Source organism: Pongo pygmaeus, chromosome 14 (assembly GCF_028885625.2).
Source record: "Pongo pygmaeus isolate AG05252 chromosome 14, NHGRI_mPonPyg2-v2.0_pri, whole genome shotgun sequence".
Taxonomy (NCBI): domain Eukaryota; kingdom Metazoa; phylum Chordata; class Mammalia; order Primates; family Hominidae; genus Pongo; species Pongo pygmaeus.
This window is the reverse complement of record NC_072387.2, coordinates 60475893-60494727: the sequence shown is the minus strand read 5'-3', so window position 1 is coordinate 60494727 and position 18835 is coordinate 60475893. Positions and strand designations below refer to the sequence as shown.

The 18835-nt window shown below is 47.3% G+C and overlaps 2 protein-coding genes across 3 annotated transcripts in view; both read left to right on the top strand.

Annotated features, from left to right (window-relative positions):
• The window catches only part of ATP7B (ATPase copper transporting beta), a 217646-nt gene that overhangs the window by 86567 nt on the left and 112244 nt on the right, over positions 1-18835 (top strand). The gene's annotated exons all lie outside the window — the stretch shown is intronic.
• LOC129011413 (cTAGE family member 2-like) lies at positions 12367-18344 on the top strand. The gene is given in 2 exon segments (XM_054446324.2): positions 12367-18226; positions 18229-18344. Coding segments are annotated over 2 exon segments (2409 nt in total). The 5' UTR covers positions 12367-15894; the 3' UTR covers positions 18306-18344.

Below are 18835 nucleotides of genomic sequence, written 5' to 3'. Positions count from 1 at the left end.
CTGTGTCATCCATGGCTTTACTCTGATTACGCCCTCACCTCGGCAGTGGGGAAGACTAGTGAATTGTGTCCACTGCCCACAAAGTGGATCTCCTGGAGGGACTCAGGTTAGCTTGGCCTCTCCTGGCAAGTGGGAAGTCACCAGAACGGGGGCTGTGGAGCTGGAGGTGGCTTCATCCACAGTGAGTGAGGAAAAGCCACAGCAAGGAGGTCACTGCGGGAAGGGCTCCCATCTCCAGGTCCCCAGGGGAGTCCTGAGCCCACGCTGAGCCTGGGAGGATTCAGGGAAGGCACAGTACCTGCCTCAAGGAACCAGTGCAGGGAAGACAAGACACACATACACCACACACACCACATACCACACACGCATAGACACATACACCACACACACACACCACACACACCACATACCACACACGCATAGACACACAACACATATATGTCACACTACACACACCATATACCACATGCACCTCACATACACATATGCCTCACATACCACATACACATAGACACATACGCACAACACAGATACCTTACACACATTTACATACACATATGTACCACATCATACACCACTGCACACACAAACACACTACTACACACACAGCTAATGACAGAAGGAGCTCCTGTGTCTTAGGAGAGGGATTTGGTGAGGAGAAAAAATCATGTCTGGTCTCAGCTTTGGGGAGGAAGGGTGGCATCTGGGCTGGCACTGAAGTGTGATTTCATGGAAGTATATGAAGGTGGAGGCCTGGGTGGGAAAGGGGTGTTTAGGGGAAAGTCACATGGTCAGGGCAGAATGGGCAGAGTGTCTCTCCTTGGCAAAGCTGTGGGAGGAAGTGTGGAAGGGGCATGAGTTACCAAGGAAGGCTCTGGTACACATCTCTATGCATCTCTGTAACTACTGAAACTGAGGGGCTGTCTGGGATAGCTCTGTGTGCCTATATTTGTGTATTATGTGTAGGGGTGTGTGTGTGTATGTGTATGTGTGATGTGTAGGGATGTGTGTATTGCTATTGATAAACCATCTAGATTAGTACAAGGAAAGAAAAAAGTTAATTCCACCTTTGGTAGCATCTGTTCTAAGAATCACTTCCTTGTTTGTTTCAATTCCTATGGAAAGTGCTCACAGGCAGTACTTTTGCTGATGATGTAAGATGGCAATTAAGTGGAGAAATTATCTGAAAGCTGACACTATTTTCTGCTAGTTTTAATCAGTTTTAGAAGTCAGTCGATGAAATGTGATGTTCCTGCCAGGTGCTTAGCCTGGTATGAAACAGGACTCCTGTCCTCAAGCTGCTTTGCTAGGGGGTGCCTAGACGAAGGCAGTGGAGTTTTGGGAAAACAAATGAGCAACTAAGAAAGAGCTAAACAGTGGCGCATTCCTTCTAAGTGCAAGAGAAAATTTAGAAAGGAGTAATGTCTAGTAATGCCAGGAAGGCTTCCCAGAGCAAGAGGTGTCAAGGGCCTGAGGTCCTTACGTGTGCTGGCTCACCCCCTGCCGGCAGGTCTTGTTGTATCGAAGGTTCTGAGAAGTCCTGCAGCATAGAATCCACATTTCCCAAACATACTGGAGGGACCACAGAATCTCTCCTCCCACAATACAGTTTACATCAGATACAGAGAAGAGATCTTCTGGGAATGCTGTTCAGAGAGGGTGAGAACTGAGTGAGGTCAAGCACAGGAGGGATTTGCTCGGGAGGGGAGGAGAGGGCTTATGGTCCAGGTGATGCATGATTGTTGTATGCAGTGAGGGGTGCATCCTGGCTGCTGGGGAGAGCAGGAAAGGGGATGAGTAGGCTGAGTGGGGCCACACTGTTTGGAGACAGGCAGAATTCAGGCAGGATGGAAGGAAGCAGGCACAGCCAGGCAGTGCTCTCTTCTTTCTCTTCCACCAACTCAGGAGACTCCACCATCCCCTCTCTGCCCCCTTCTCTGAACCGTGGCCCCAAGAATGCAGAAATGGGGGTCCTAGGAAGATTAACAGGGCAGATGGGGGCTCCATCCCTGGAGTCAACCCCACTGGCAGGATTGTGGAGACCATCAACAGACCCAGCACCTCCTCTCCTGGAACTGGGGGAAAGAGGAAAAGAGGTTTTTGTTTGTTTTTGTTTTTGTTTTAGAGAAGGGGCCTGGCTGTGTTGCCCAGGCTGGTCTGGAACTCATGGGCTCAGGTGATCCTCCTGCCTTGGCCTCCCAAAGAGTTGGGATCACAGGTGAGAGCCACTTATGCCCGGCCTGAGGGGGTGTTTTTTTGGTTGTTGTTTTGTTTTAAACAGTGGGGGAGGAGAGTCCAAACGACATCTGATTAGGGCGCCAGCCTCTAGAAGGCCGCCAGGTGGCCAGTCCCAGACAGGAGTGACTAAAGGGCAAGGCTCTGGGGAGAAGCAGCTGTAAGGCGGGAGGGTAGCTGAAAGGTTGAGGAAGGGGTGGTTTTCAAAATTGATCAGGAGTAGGTCATTCCTCCTCTTCTTTACCCAGCCCCAAGCCCTGAGGGTGCCTGATGCTTACTATTAACTCGAGATAATTCATAGAGCCTCCAAAGGGGCTTCGTCTGAGGGGTGTCAAAAGGCAGGTACCCACCTGGGGAAAATAGGACCAAACTGCTGCCTGTGGGTGAGATTTTCTCTTGATGTTCATCTGCAATGAAACCAGAGCGCCTCCTAGCTTTGGAGGACAGCTGCTCATCTCTGCAGGGGTGGCTGAGGGCTAATTGGGCTTGGGGGATTGTCCCCCTGTCCTCTCCTCCCTTCCTGTCCCCTCCCCTCCCCTTCCTTCCCCTCTCCTCCCCTCCCCTCCTCCTTCTTCTTTTACCCCCTTCTCTCCTTCCATCTTCCTTTTTTTCATCCCGTCCTTCTCTCCTTTCTTCTTTTTCTCTCTTCTTCTTCTTTGAACAGGAAGCTTTGGAGCTGTTTGTCTCACCAGTGGCTCTCAAGTCCACAGTGCCAGCCCCAAAGCATCTGAGTGGTGGCTGCCGGCACTTTTCACTGTGAGATGTGCTGCCTGAGGGTCTGGTGCTTGGCCATGGGCTTTCAACTGATCTCAGTGTGGGTGTGGCACAACTGACACTGTTGCTTTTCCTGGCCTTAACAAGCCACCCATTCCATCGCCTCCCCAGGTGGCTGTGGTGGTGGCAGTGAAGCCTGTCAGGTCACAGAGCAGCTCCTCACCAGCCCATCGCATTCTGTCTCCTGAGAGGTCCCATCACAGGCGATGGGGCAGAGAGGACTGAGTCGCAGCCCAGATCTCAATGTCTAGGACTGGACTTGGTTTGTCAAAAGTGTAGTCTCCCATCCCTGCTGGCATTGGCAGGCTGCAGTGCAGAGTGCCTAGGACTTATCAGCATTTGCCAACAGAGGCTTGTCCAAAAATCATCCAGCCAGCTCCACATGAGGTTACATTGCCATCATCTGACTCTGATGGAGGATTCAGACAGCCCACTCCATGCCTCCAGCACCACACCCTGCAGCAGGCAGAACAGTGGCCCCCAAGACATCCTCATCCGAGTCCTCAGAGCCTGTGAAGGGCAAAAGGAGCCCTGCACATGTGATTAAGGGTCTTGACATGGCAAGAGGATCCTGGACCATGTGGGTGGCGCCAGATAATCACAAGGGTGTTTCTAAGAGGGAGGTAGGAGGATCAGAGAGGAGATGCAATGATAGAGGAAGAGGTTGGAGGGATGCGATTGGAGATGGAGGCAGGGCCACAAGCCAAGGACTGTGGTGGCCTCAGAAGCTGGAAGAGGCGAGGAATAGATCCTCCCCTAGAGCCTCCAGAAGGACCCAGCCCTGCCTACATCTTGATTTTAGCACATAAGACCCATTTCAAACTTCCAACCTCTGGGACGGTAAGAGGACAAATTTGCATTGTTTTAAGCCATGAAGTTTGCAGTAGTTTGTTACAGCTGCAACAGGAAGTGAATCCACCCACCTAAGCTCTTCTGCAGGTGTGATCCCTGTCCCACAGGAGTCACTGCTGTCGCCTGGCAGGTTGAGGCTGCAGTGAGCTGTGATCACACCACTGTGCTCCAGCCAGGGTGACAGGGCCAGACCCTGTCCCCAAAACTAAATAAATAAAAATAATTTTAAAAATTACCGTGAAAAGTATCAACTGCTTTGTATGTAGAAATACAACCCAGCAGTCCTGGGAACAGGAGCCTAAGCCTGGGCCATGCCCACCCAAGACTTCTCTGAAGAAGCCTCTGAAGCTGAGCGCATTTGGGAATCACTAGTGTATAAACAGGGCTCTTTCCTGGAGATGACCCTTCCTGTGTTTATCTGCCTCTGCCCTGTGAGTCATTAAGAAAAGGGCATGTGCCCAGCATTTCCCAACGACCTGTGAAACTTTTTTCAAGCGATAACTCCTGTGGTTGGATGGTCTGTAGAGGATGAACTGATATGCCATCTCCACCCTCTGACACTCCCTGCTCAAGAGGCCAGGGCTGCCTGCAGAGAGATGTGAGGGAGGAACAAGAAAACAAAGACGTTAAGTCTTGACAGTTATGTTTTAAAAAGCACAACCCACATGTATAAATGAAAGAGTGGAGAGAATGCATGATCAGGCTGAACCAACACACGTATCCCCAACACACACACACACACACACACACACACGCACACACAGTAGGTGGGGAGGGACACTGATGAGAAAGAATGTGAGAAAGATTACATCAGGTTGAGTTTCTGAGAAAATGCTTTGGACCTCCGCTCCCCAGCTGAGTGGGAGAGAGGGGAGAGCAGGGGGCACATGTCTGTGAGAGAAAGATGCTTGAGCCCCTTAAGTTCTGACGGCTTGAAAGTAGAGCAGACCATTATCTCCTTATGCTGCATTAATGTCCTGGAAGAGGAGTTGCCCAGAGCTTCCCCTGTGGCCTGGGTGAGCAAAGGACAGGTGTTGCCTGGATGTGTGCTCAGGTGGGCTTCTGACAGCAAGAGCTCTGAGGCAGCGGGTACCTGGTGTGTCTTAGAGAGGGACAGCCCCCAGGGGTGCCCCACCTTGGTAGATTCCCTTGCCTGGAGATAGACTCGCAGGAACTGCTCTGAGCTTAGACGCTGAAGACTGAGGAGCAAATCTGCTGCTAGGCTGGGATGAGCAGCCTTCTTTCCTGCCCTTGGATCATTTAAGTCTCCTGGATTCCTGTGAGACTTTGGGATCCTCCTGGAGTCCAGTAACAACCAATCTGTAATTTCCAGCCCAGTGGAATTAGAGGCTGGAATAGCAATTCACTAGAGACCCAGGTTTATGGATTGAGAGGCAAACCTGCTAGATATCTGAACACCTGCTCTGCACCAGGTCTTGAAGGAAAACCCAGGCTTGCCCCATCTCTTGCCACACGCCTTACTGCTCATGGTCACTGCAGGTACTTGACAGCCTGAGAAATGTGCAGCCGCATCTCCGTTCGCGGATCAATGTCTGCGTATTGACCAGGGTCAGCACTCAATGGCTGCCTCCTGATCCAGCGAGCTCTCTGCCTAGCTCCTCTCCCACCAGGCGTCGCAGAACTGTGAATTGCAGTTATCAGAAGCAAAATGAAATGAGTTTGAGCCTAAGGGGAATCCATAATTGGAGTGCAGGAGTGTTGCAGTTTCACAGCTGGGCCTCAGGCACGATGGGGCAGAGAATCTGAAGGCCACCGGAAGTCCACTTGCAACAAATACTCATTAGGTGACTGTCGCAATTGTAGGTGAGGGATCTACAGCCAAGAAACCATTCAAACAAGGCTCCTGCCCTTCATGAGTTTACATTCTAGTGGAACAAAGAGACAGCAATAATAGGCAAATCCTGTCATTTCTGCCAGTGGAAAGTGCCATGAAGACACTGTAGCAGGACAGCAAGGTAGAGGAGGCAGTGATGAGAGGTGGGGAGGGGGATTGCCATGGGAAGATGCTGCCCTGTGAGTGAGAAAGCCCTGAGGGGACCTGGCTGGGAGGATCAGCGCTGGTGCACATGGGTAGGATGGAGGGAGGCAGGAAGAACAGGCCGAGATCTCAAAGAGACCAGCAGAGCAAGAAGTTGACACGTTATTGCAAAGCTGCTGGAAGACATTGGAGGGCTTGAAGGAGGGGCGTGACGATTTGCTTCATGTGGTGAGTGGATTGTAGGGGAGTGAAGAGGCCATGCCCTACCCAGACCCTCCTCAGGGCTCACCTGTGCTGCCTGGCACAGAGCAGGAGTCGAAATACACGTTGGCTGAATTACTGTCAAAGTCTTATCTTTTCTCTGTCAAGTCTTAGCTGGCTTGAGACCATGTAGTTCTCTTCATCTGGAAAATGACACCAAATATTCTATAACTAGCTTTTATCAGATGCCTGTTTCAGGAGCAGTGCAAAATACAGGCAGCAGCTCACATCTTTCTGCTGAGAGGTAAAACGCTTGCTCAGAGTATGTTCTTTGGTTGCAGGCATATACATTGCTATTAAAATGCCTCTTGGATTCCTCACTGCAATGTCATACCTGGACTTCCACAAAATAATTCCACATATTGCCTAGTCCTTGGCTCCTGAGCTTGGTGATAGAAAGCCTCCCTCCCTCCTTTCCTTCCTTCTTTCCTTCCTTCCTTCTTCCTTTCCTTCCTTCCTTCCTTCTTTTTCTCCTTCATATTAATCCACTATGAGCTAGGCGTGATGCATTAATAGCATAGAGATGAAGTGAATACCTTCTCTGCTTGCGTTTGAGTGGGGGAGTCAGAAAAGCAAACAAGCACAAGAAAGTGTCACAGGGATGCTGGCAGGTGAGGAGAGCGACATGCTCACGCAGGTGCGCAGCAGGAGACCCGCAAAGGCAGGTCACCATGGCACCGTTTGCTCGGGACACAGCCAAGACGTCCGCTTAGGGAAGTGGACAGACAACTTGCGATGTGTGTCATAAGAGAAAGTATTTACTCTGCAGCGTTCAGAATGAACCAACAGGATCTGTGTGTATCAATATGGGGAAAACACAGTGTTGAGTGAAAAAAATTACAGACATACCTAAAGAGCCATGAAGATTTAAAAAAATTGTTTCATATATTGTTCTAGACACCAGCCTCTGTGGTCAAAGTACAAACATGGTCTGGGGCTATATACCAAGTTCAGATCGGTGGTTTCCTAAGGGGAGCAAGGGAAGAGAATGGGGTCTGGGAGAGGTGTGTCAGGGCCTTCAGCTATATTTGTAACTTATTTCTAAAACTGTGAAGCAAATGTACCAAAATGTCAGCACTGGTTAAATCTGGGTAGTGGGTCAGGGATTTTGTCTTCTTATTCTCTGTATTTATATACATATTTAAAATATGTGTAAATTTTTAAAAATACATGTGGATCTGGTGTTTGTAGAGAGGGCAGGACTAAAGCTATAGCAGTGGCTTACCTTCAGAGCAGGCTCAGGTGAATCAGTGGGCTGGGGAGTTTCACCCGGGCCTCGGCACTGGCCACCGGCACCTCACACAGAGGCGAGCAAGGGCCTTGGGAAGCATTGATTGTTCACAAAGCAGGTAGAAAAAGAGAAGGAAAAGATGGGAATAGGAGGAGGTCTCAGAAAGGAGCAGAGCCAGGAGAGATGTGTGATAAGGAGGTCCAGGAAAGAAAAATAATTCTAATTATGGGCCGGGCATGGTGGCTCATGCCTGTAATCCTGTCACTTTGGGAGGCCAAGGTGAGTGGATCACTTGAGCTCAAGAGTTTGAGACCAGCCTGGGCGACATGGCAAAACCCTGTCTCTACCAAAAAAAAAGAAAAAAAAAAATTTCAAAAATTAGCCAGGCATGGTGACGTGTCCCTGTGGTCCCAGCTACTTGGGAGGCTGAGGTGGGAGGATCACTTGAGCTGGGGAGGTTCAGGCTTCAGTGAGCTGTAATTGCACCACTGTGCTCCAGCCTGGATGACAGAGCAAGACCTTGTTCCAAAAACTAACTAAATAAAAATAGTTTAAAAAATTACATGGAAAATGTCAATTGCTTTGTATGTAGAAATACAGAGACTAAGAGTGAATCCCCATATACCCACCCTGAACATCTTGAATTAAATAATTGTCAAGATTTTGCCATATCATTTTTGCTTCTTCTATTCCTCCTTTTCTTTCTTTTTCTCTTTTTTATTTGCTGAAGTAATTTAAAGTGAATCCCGGACGCTATGTCTTTCCACCCCTTCATACTGCCATGTGCAATTCTAAAATATCCAGACACTGAGAAAGATTTTTAAAGAGGGAAGTGTCAGTCACATTAAATGTTACAGATGACTTGAGATGAGGACCAAGGGGCTGTCAGGAAAGTTCCAGGATGGAGAACAGCTGAAGGTGCAGAGGTGGCAGGAGGAAGTGCTGACCCTGAGGCATTGCTGGAATTGGCACTAGGAGTTCACAGAGGGCCTTCGAGAGAAACATTCAAGAAATGCCAATCATTATTTTGAGAACTGTGATGGTAAAGAGGAGAAGGAAGATCACCTTTGAGCATGCAGGGATGAGGCACAGAAATATTTTTAGGATGGAGAGAGATCGATATTTGGAAGCTCAGGTGACAGGTATGAAAAAGGAAGCAAAATTGATGGAAGAAATTCCCAGTGACAGAAGGGAATGAGAGGACACTGGGATGAATCTCTCAATAAACAGGAAAGAAGTTACTGAAACATCTAGAGGTGGGAGGAGAGGGGCGACATTCTTGGAGAACACTGAGTTTGCAGTTTGGGACATGAGAATTCGGAACTCCCTGGGGGCAGAGACCGGGGTCAACCCAGAAGTGTGATGATATTGTGACTTATCGGGTGGCTGCTGCAGGCACTTTTGTCGTCTCATTTAAGCCCCATCAATGCATTTTGCAGCTCAGAAGCGTGAACTCAGAGATGTTAAGTAACTTGCCCAACACATACTTAGTAAATAGCAGAATTGCTTTTAGCGCAGAGCCCTTCTGCACAGCCCTGAGAAACACTGCCCTTAAACTGCAGGACTAGCTGGTGGCACCAGTCCTCAGTAGCGTGTGGGTTTCCCTAGCATCTCCCAGAAAACAGCTCACTGGATTGGCTCAGGTGTGTAAGGGTACCTGGATATGTGAGCAGGGCAGGGGTGGCAGAAGATGGAAGATTCAGGAACCTAGGGGTGCCTGTCCATCTTTGTTCTTGAATTATATTATTTCCTCTGGAATTCCTGCTTCTGCTCTCTCCCTCTTTCCTTCCCTGAGCACCCTCTCTGGGTGTTCAAACTCCTCTTTGGCCCCAGCTGCCCCCAGTCTTTTACTCAGGCTTAATAAAACTTGTCCGTCACCTGGCAGCATCACAGCCCCACCAACCTGCTGCCATTTGTTGAGAGAGAGAGACCTGGGATGTCGCTGGTCCACTGGCAAGTCACTTAGACGAGGAAGGAACAGTTGCCCTGTGGAGCTCCATGGTGATGTTTGCAGGTGCAGTGTGGGACTAGGAGGTGGGTGGGCTGGCACCCATAAGTCATATTCATGGTCTTTAGTGAATGTCGGCCTGGTCAGCAGACGGGCAACTAGGGCTTAAGCCCACAGGTTAGCGTTAACGGGGCCTTACTTGTCCTCCTCTGCATAAGGGAATGGAGAAAACACTGGTGAGCGAGACAGACCTGAGTTTGGATCACCTCAGGTGATCACGCAGCTTCCCAGAGCCTGAGGATACAGTGAGAATGATGCCGGAGAATGATGCATGGGAATGCTCAGGGGGTGGAGGAAGAGTTGAAGGGGTAGAAGGGTACTGAATTCTTGCTGGTTTAATTGAAGGAGGAAAGAGTGTGTTTAAATAGGATTCTCAGAAGAAAAATCACTGAGGTAAAATAAATTTTAGGTGGATGATTTAAAAGATGAAACTTAAGGATTTCCTGGGTAACTGACCTGAGGTGACCCTGAGGGGCTCTGGGCCAATGGCACCCCAGGGAACCAGGCCCTGCCTGGGATGCAAACCTAGGAAGGAGGGCTGGGCTCGGTCCATGCTTGGATGGCTGGAAGGGCCAAATCCAAGCCAGCACCTGGCTCCATGTGGCGCCTTTCTCTAGACTAAAATGCAGACTAAAATAAGAAGTTTTCAACAAGGGAAGAATGCATTGATGATAGCTACCACTTGTTGAACCTTAAATATATGCCAGGCACCCTGACAAGTACATAGAAACCCTTTACATATATCTATTCTTCCCAGCTCTCACACAGCCCATATGTAAAATACTATTGTTCCCACTATTTCATGGAGAAAGAACTGAGACCAGAGTACAGAGGCCATTCACTGGGCCGTTCACTGGGCTGTTCACTGAAGCTTCTCCCTCAAGGCTTCTGTAATGCACAGGCCCCTGTCAGGCTCTGGAAGGGGCCCAGCCATGGGTTCTCTTGGTCATGTGTTTTGCAAGTTTTGCAAAGTTAGTTATTAATATTTCACTTGTAATTGGTTAAGATAGGTTTCTTCATGCCGGTGTCCCTTCCAGCACATACACGTTCCCTGTGTTAAGTGTCAGTGATTTTTTTTCTTCTTTTTGAGACGAGGTCTCCCTCTGTCACCCAGGCTGTACTGCAGTGGTGTGATCTTGGCTCACTGCAACCTCCGCCTCCCAGGTTCGAGCAATTCTCCTGCCTCGGCCTCCCGAGTAGCTGGGACTACACGTGCACACCACCACGCCCAGCTAATTTTTGTATTTTTAGTTGAGACAGGGTTTCACCATGTTGGCCAGGAAGGTCTCCATCTCTTGACCTCGTGACCCACCTGCCTCAGCCTCCCAAAGTGTTGGGGTTTACAGGCGTGAGCCACCGCACTTGGCCAAGTGTCAGTGATTTTAAGGGGAAAGGGTCATTGAGTTGGGGATACGATTAGTTTGAATGAGCGAGATCTATTCAGATAATTTGCTACCACTTCTGTGTATCAAGTGCTCCCTGTATAGGAATGACTTCCAGGACCCAGGACTATTCCCACTGTCTACTTCCTGACTCACCCAGGGGCATGGTGACAGGGGCGTGTCTCTGTGTATATGTAGAGGAACATGAACAGTAGAGGAACCCCAGATCTGTAGTATGTGGAGTTCAAAGCTACTCTGGAGAATTCTCCCAATTATCTGACATGTAAAATTGTTAACAGAGTCGATTCTCATCAACAAAGGTCTCTCTTGTCAGGAACATACTTAATGTGGCCTATATACTTTTAAGCGCATCATGCATTGTTTTCTTTTTCAGTGGCAATTCCAAGAAACACAATTCACTGCAGCTGTTGTATCTTTAGGGCAGAAATCAATAGTAGTGCTGTATCTAATGAGTATGTCTATGCGTGAAGTGGCATATTCTACACATTCCAACTATCGATAATGAAACATTTCTATCAACCTTGCTTGGGAAAAGGCTGAATTGTCTTGTATAAAATCATAGCCAGATGAAGAGTCAATCAGAGCCCCAAAGCACAGGATAAAAGTATTGCAGAAGTGTATTGGTTGATAAAAACATGAAATGATTTTTCTGTATTGTTTACTGTTTTTGTGGTACTTTCCAGCTCTTCAATATTTGTAATTTGCCGTGAAGTCTTTACATTCTGAACATCACTTTTGTACCTAATTTTGTATTTGTAATTTTATATCCTTTTCTTAAGGAAAATACTCCAGATCGTATAAGATTTAGGCCCACAAAACCTGAATCAATTCTTGACAGAGTAATTAAGTAACAGCCGAAATCACAGCCCCTAAATGGCCAAGCCAGGATTTGAAGCTGGAATTCAAACATGGGCCTCAAAAGGGCGTCTTGGACTCTAACATGTGCCCCTGGAGTCAGAGTCTTGTTAAAGTTCAGATTCTGACTGAGCAGATGTGGGCTGGTGCCCAGGTGCTGTGAGGCTGCTGCTCTGTGGGCCACACTCCGAGGAGCCAGGATCTCTCAGCTAATGCGCTGTATGGCCAGCTCTCAGACAGTGCAATTAACCATTGCCACTCAGGGAGGTTGTGGGACTTGCCCAGAGTAGCAGAGTCAGAGGCTGAACTCACAGCTCCATCGCCCGCCTTACATGGTGGCAGGTGGGCTAAGTGGGGAATCCCAGGAGTCAGCTCTGGGTCCCCAAGAGGAATGTCCCTTCCAGCCCCCTACACCTCAGGTGGGAGCTGCCTGTCCCCTGTTCCCTGAATTGGCCTGAGATGCTGCAGTCAGTCTCAAGACCTGCAAGGCGAGCAGGAGAGCACTGGCGTTTCCAGTGCGACAGACATACCTGGCTTTCTCCACCTTGGTGACAGTGCTGCTCAGCCCCGCTAAGCGTCAGTTTCCCTATGTATTAAACGAGCTTAATATGACCCACCTCATCGAGTTATTCATGGATTAAATGAGGCATTATATGACAAATTACATGATCCAACTCTGCATGCATTGGCCTATAGCACCCGTGGAACTGGTGATTGTTGTTCCTGAGCTAAACTAACCTTGGGAATCAAGTGACTTCTTCTTGCAGCATGTACGCTCAGCTTCCTTTTTTCTCAATGTGTGTGAAGATGAAACTGTTAGAATAGAAGGACATCTGCAAACATCTCACACCTGCAGAGGGCTGAACAGAGGTAAGGGCTTGATGGCAGCTAATTGTTCCCTGACAGATGTCAACTTTGCCTGTCTGTCTCTCTTAACATGTTTGCAGCTGTGCAGCAGGCTGACAGCCTCTGGCATTCTCTTTCTGCCGGGGTCCTCCCAAATGCACCCAAAATCCCAGCCATGCTGTTTGATCTCCACAGGCCTGCCTGATGACAACAGGCTGTGGTGATTTTATTTGTCATCTTTAGAGCATGTGTAGCAGTATTTCTTTCCCAGAGACATCAGATGTTTGTACTGCAGACATCTTTTCCAGGAGAAAAGGCTAATAGATGAGGGCAGGCTGTATTTCCTGGCTGGCCCAATCCTCTGGAGACTTCCTGGTCATTAGCATCCCCCAGAAGGACATGCACCATAATGGCTGCAGACTCTAGGTGGTGCTGCCCCAAGCCCTGTAGCCTACAGCGTCCGACATCAGTTGCAGCCTGGCCTGGGTTTGGGTTATTTTAAGCTGCCCCTGCAATGCAGCTGCAACTCCAGAAAAAGGACTGAGGGGCCTGCTCATCAGGGAAGAGCTCAGTAAGCACACGTTGTCACTGGCTTAGAGAGCAGGGAGACAATATAATTACAGTCATTCCAAGAGGTTCATTCTGCTGCATTGCCCTTTTCAGGAACACCCCTCCCATTTCTTTGGCACCAATACTATTTTTTAAAAACCTTCCTGGTAAATTTCAAAATGCCACTGGTAAAAGCAAACTGCTTCACTTAGCTCCTTGGTTACTTGTTTAAAATTCAGTGTATCTCAGTAGAATTTTTTTATGCAAGGGATTGAAGCTCCTGACCTTGCCATTTGGGGGAAGGGGATGTCTAAGAGTATGGGGAGGAGCTTTCACCTTCAACCCGAGGTCCTCAACTGCATTCCACACGAAGCATTAGCTTTAGGACAACATGAGCAAAGACTGAACCCTGAGAATGCAGTTTGCCCACTCATCTATTAATTTGGTGTGTGAATTAACAGGCTTTGCCCAGAAAGAGGAAGGGGTGAAGCTGTGGAATTGCTTTCCTTGGAAAGCTTTGTTTAGTGGACACCTGTTAGTCCTGAATGGCAGGCAGAATCCTAGGTTCACAAGTGTTAATTTTCTAACTCTGAAGCTCCTTCTATTGTCATTTCCATCCGTCTAACTTTTCAGATTCCTAAGTATTTTTTCTGCTTCATTCATGTATGCATTCATTCATCCATTCAGTGAGCATTCATTAAATGTGAACTATGTGCCAGGACTGCACTGGACATGGGGGCCACTGTCCCTGCCCTTGAGCTTCCAAGGCCGTGATGGGTGGATGAGCAGGGGTCAGTGGGCAGACACCGAGGTCAGTGCCGCTGGTAGCCCACATGTCTGGGGCATGTGGAGCTGTGGAGCATCACCTACTGGGTCTAGGGGCTGGTGAGGCTTCCTGGAGTGGTCCTAGAGAAACAAATTGGCAATAATTAGGGAGGAAGTTTAGTGAAAGAAAGAGAAAGGCGTTTAGAGGGAAATTTGGAAAGTGTGGCCAAAGGGTGTACCACGTAAACCCTCTCTCCAGTCCCCCACAGCTTTTAGTAAGAGATCAGTTTCCTGAGAATGTATGTGGGCTGGGAGCTCTGTGGAGGATGTGCCAGGCATGGCTCGGTGCTCCTGAGCCTGCTGCCCCCAAGTGACACGGAGAAGGCTGTTTGCAGAACAGCCACAGGTAGCAGCACAAAGAACAAGCGTGAATGGGAAACAGTTCTCAAGAGCTCTGCCTCTCTCTCATGTGTCCATTCGCCTCTTAATAATTACCGAATACCTGCTGCACACACTGTCGTCGGGACTGGGAAAACAGGGAAAACCGCCGCATCTTGGCCCTTTTGGACCTTTACATAATGATCAGCAAATAGATGAATCTGTGGTTTGTCAGACCATGATGGAGGAAGACAGCTATGGAGAAAGACAAAGGAAGGAAGTGAGATAGAGCCTGCAAGGCTAGGGTGAGGGTGGGAGGTGCGACACAGGTGACATTCAAACTGATCCTTGAGGGAGTGGCCATGTGGGTGCCTGAAGTAAGGGTGGTCCAGGCAGAGGAAAGAAGCGGGAAAGCCCTGAGGCAGCAGTGGGCTTGTTGTGTTCAGGGAAAGGCAAGGAGGGGAAGGCAGAAGCAGAGCAGTGGGAGGGAGTGGGTCGGAGAGGAGGAGATGGAGCTGGGCAGTGCATGGAGGGCCGGGAGGCTCTGTCTCGGGCAAGGTTAGAAGCCAATGGAGGCTGTGGGCAGGGGAGTGGCAGATGTGACCTCTGTTTCAATGTGAATACCCACTGTCAGGTCAGCGTGGGCCCAGGCTTAGAGCAGCCAACTGGTGCCTAGCAAAAACAAACAAAAAACAAAAAACCCAGAGTCTCCAGAAACCAATTAAGCAAAAATATGTATAGAACATCTAGTACGTGAAGGACATTTTGCTAGGTAGTTGGTTCCTCTCCTGAAGGAGTGAGCTTTCCGGATGAGTTGAAGATATGTGCATGCTCGGGAGGTGACGGCTCATTGCAGGGCAGGGCATCATCCGTGTTGAAGGAGTGCCAGTGTTTCAGAAACAGACACAGAGTAGGTACGTTTGATGGACAGTTAAGAGGAACACTCTCTATGTGACAGCACTGTTTTAAGTGCTCTGGATCTTCTGGGGATGAGATTAGTGTTTTTCAGTCATGCGTGGGATAGTTGAGGATCATGCTAGGCAGAGGTGAGCCCTTTCCTGGAAGGAGTTAACCTAAAAAGCATAATCTGCCTCATCTGGGAGGAGCTTAATAAATCTCTCTTCAATGAAGTAATGGTCAATCAGAAAATTTATATTTTAGCTATAAAATTACTTATCACAATTTACCATGGGGCATAATCTTAGTCAAGCACCCAAATTAATAATTTCAGGCAACAGATACTGAAACGCCAAAGTGATAAGGTGGCAGGTATTTCAGTTAGCTACTGCTGCATAATGAATGACCCCAAAGCTTAGCGACTTAAAACAATGATTTGTTATTCCTCATCATTCTGTCAGCTGGGAGTTTCTTCTGCTGGCCTCACCTGGGCTCACGCACAAGACTGCATTTAGCTAGGGTGTCAGCTTGGGGATGGGCATAGCTGGGATGCTGGGTCACCTGAATCTTTCTCTGCACGTGGTATTGTTTTAAAATACAGGTTTTAGCGGTGCCTCAGGATGTAGAGTGTAACAAGGGGGCTGGGGTGGGCAGCGTGGGCCTGTCAGGCCTGTGGGTGCTCGCGTCCTCCAGATCCCCCCGCAGCTGACTCCGCAGTGGTCCGCTCCGGTTGCCAGGCGCAGATTTGCGTTCCGAACGGAAGGCTGCGTATTCTCTGCTGCTTATTGTGGCCTCAACAGGCCGTGGTTACTTTGGCCACTGCCAGAGCAGCCTTGGCACTATGGAGGAGCCTAGGGCTACCCCTCAGCTGTACTTGGGGCTGGTCTTGCAGTTGCTACCCAGGGTTATGGCAGCACTGCCTGAAGGTGTGAGACCAAATTCGAATCCTTATGGTTTTCCATGGGAATTGGTGATATGTGCAGCTGTCGTTGGATTTTTTGCTGTTCCCTTTTTTTTGTGGAGAAGTTTTAGATCTGTTAGGAGTCGGCTTTATGTGAGAAGAGAGAAAGAGCTTGCTGTAGCACTTTCTGGACTAATTGAAGAAAAATGTAGACTACTTGAAAAATTTAGCCTTGTTCAAAAAGAGTATGAAGGCTATGAAGTAGAGTCATCTTTAGAGGATGCCAGCTTTGAGAAGGAGGCAACAGAAACACAACGTTTGGAGGCAACCTGTGAAAAGCTGAACAGGTCCAATTCTGAACTGGAGCATGAAATACTCTGTCTAGAAAAAGAGTTAAAAGAGGAGAAATCTAAACATTCTGAACAAGATGAGGTGATGGTGGATATTTCCAAAAGGATACAGTCTCTAGAAGATGAGTCAAAATCCCTCAAATCACTACTAGCTGAAGCCAAAATGACCTTCAAGAGATTTCAAATGAAGGAAGAAAAACTGAAGATAGCAATACAAGATGCTTTGAGTGAAAATTCTCAACTTCAGGAAAGCCAGAAACAGCTTTTGCAAGAAGCTGAAGTATGGAAAGAACAAGTGAGTGAACTTAATAAACAGAAAATAACATTTGAAGACTCCAAAGTGCACGCAGAACAAGTTCTAAATGATAAAGAAAATCACATCAAGACTCTGACTGAGTGCTTGCTGAAGATCAAAGATCAGGCTGGTATGCTGGAAGAAGACATAATGGATGATGGTAACTTGGAATTGGAAATGAACAGTGAATTGAAAGATGGTGCTTACTTAGATAATCCTCCAAAAGGAGATATGAAGAAACTGCTTCATGCTGCTAAGTTAAATGCTTCTTTAACAACCTTAGAAGGAGAAAGAAACCAAATTTATATTCAGTTATCTGAAGTTGATAAAACCAAGGAAGAGCTTAGAGAGCATATTAAAAATCTTCAGACGGAACAAGCATCTTTGCAGTCGGAAAACACATATTTTGAATGTGAGAATCAGAAACTTCAACAGAAAGTTAAAGTAATGACTGAGTTATATCAAGAAAATAAAATGAAACTCTACAGGAAATTAATAGTAGAGGAAAATAACCGGCTAGAGAAAGAGAAACTTTCTAAAGTAGACGAAATGATCAGCCATGCCACTGAAGAGCTGGAGACCTGCAGAAAGCGAGCCAAAGATCTTGAAGAAGAACTTGAGAGAACTATTCATTTTTATCAAGGGAAGATTATATACCATGAGAAAAAAGCACATGATAATTGTTTGGCAGCATGGACTGCTGAAAGAAACCTCAATGATTTAAGGAAAGAAAATGCTCACAACAGACAAAAATTAGCTGAAACAGAGTTTAAAATTAAACTTTTAGAAAAAGATCCTTATGCACTTGATGTTCCAAATACAGCATTTGGCAGAGAGCATTCCTCATATGGTCCCTCACTGTTGGGTCAGCCTTCATCTGAAATGAGAGCTTTTCTCTATCCTCCAGCTTTGTTGGAGGGTCCACTCAGACTCTCACCTCTGCTTCCAGTGGGAGGAGGAAGAGGCTTAAGAGGCCCAGGGAATCCTCTGGACCACCAGATTACCAATGAAAGAGGAGAATCAAGCTGTGATAGGTTTACTGATACTCAAAAGGCTCCTTCTGACACTGGGCCCCTGTCACCTCCGTGGGAACAGGACCGTAGGATGATGTTTCCTCCACCAGTACAATCATATCCTGATTCAGCTCTTCCTCCACAAAGGCAAGACAGATTTTATTCTAATTCTGCTAGACGCTCTGGACCAGCAGAACTCAGAAGTTTTAATATACCTTCTTTGGATAAAATGGATGGGTCAATGCCTTCAGAAATGGAATCCAGTGGAAATGATACCAAAGATAATCTTGGTAATTTAAATGTGCCTGATTCATCTCTCCCCACTGAAAATGAAGCAACTGGCCCTGGCTTTGTTCCTCCACCTCTTGCTCCAATCAGAGGTCCGTTGTTTCCAGTGGATATGAGGGGCCCGTTCATGAGAAGAGGACCTCCTTTCCCTCCACCTCCTCCAGGAACCATGTTTGGAGCTTCCCCAGATTATTTTCCACCAAGGGATGTCCCAGGTCCACCACGTGCTCCATTTGCAATGAGAAATGTCTGTCCACCGAGGGGTTTTCCTCCTTACCTTCCCCCAAGACCTGGATTTTTCCCCCCACCTGCACATTCTGAAGATAGAGTGAGTTCCCTTCAGGGTTAAGTCTGCCTTCAAATGAGCCTGCTACTGAAGATCCAGAACCACAGCAAGAAACCTGACAATATTTTCGCTCTCTTCAAAAGTCGTTTTGACTGTTCTCATTTTCAGTTGAAGTAACTGCTGTTACTTCAGTGATTACACTTTTGCTCAAATTGAAACTTAATAGAATTATAATTCTCAGGATAGTATTTTGTAAATAAGGATGATTTAAATATGAATCTTATGAGTAAATTATTTCCATTTTATTTTATTCTAGATAGTGTAACTATTTTAATTTGATTAATCCACTGTTATCTAAACAGTAGTGGGAGTTTTATATACGTAATCTTGCAGGTGGGGAAGTTTTAAATTCTAAAGGCTTTGTCCTTATTCCAAGAACTGTATTTACTGTGGTTGTGGACAAATGTGAAAGTAAATTTATGCTTAATTAAATAAATTATAGTTGATTTAAAATATATATATAGGTTGCATTATTCTTAAGGTATGGAGAGACCAACAGATCAAGAGTCGATTGCCACTGAAAAGATGGTTTGTTACTCACAGATCCCAAGAGAAAGGAAAGTACTATGCCATGCAGGACTAAATAGGG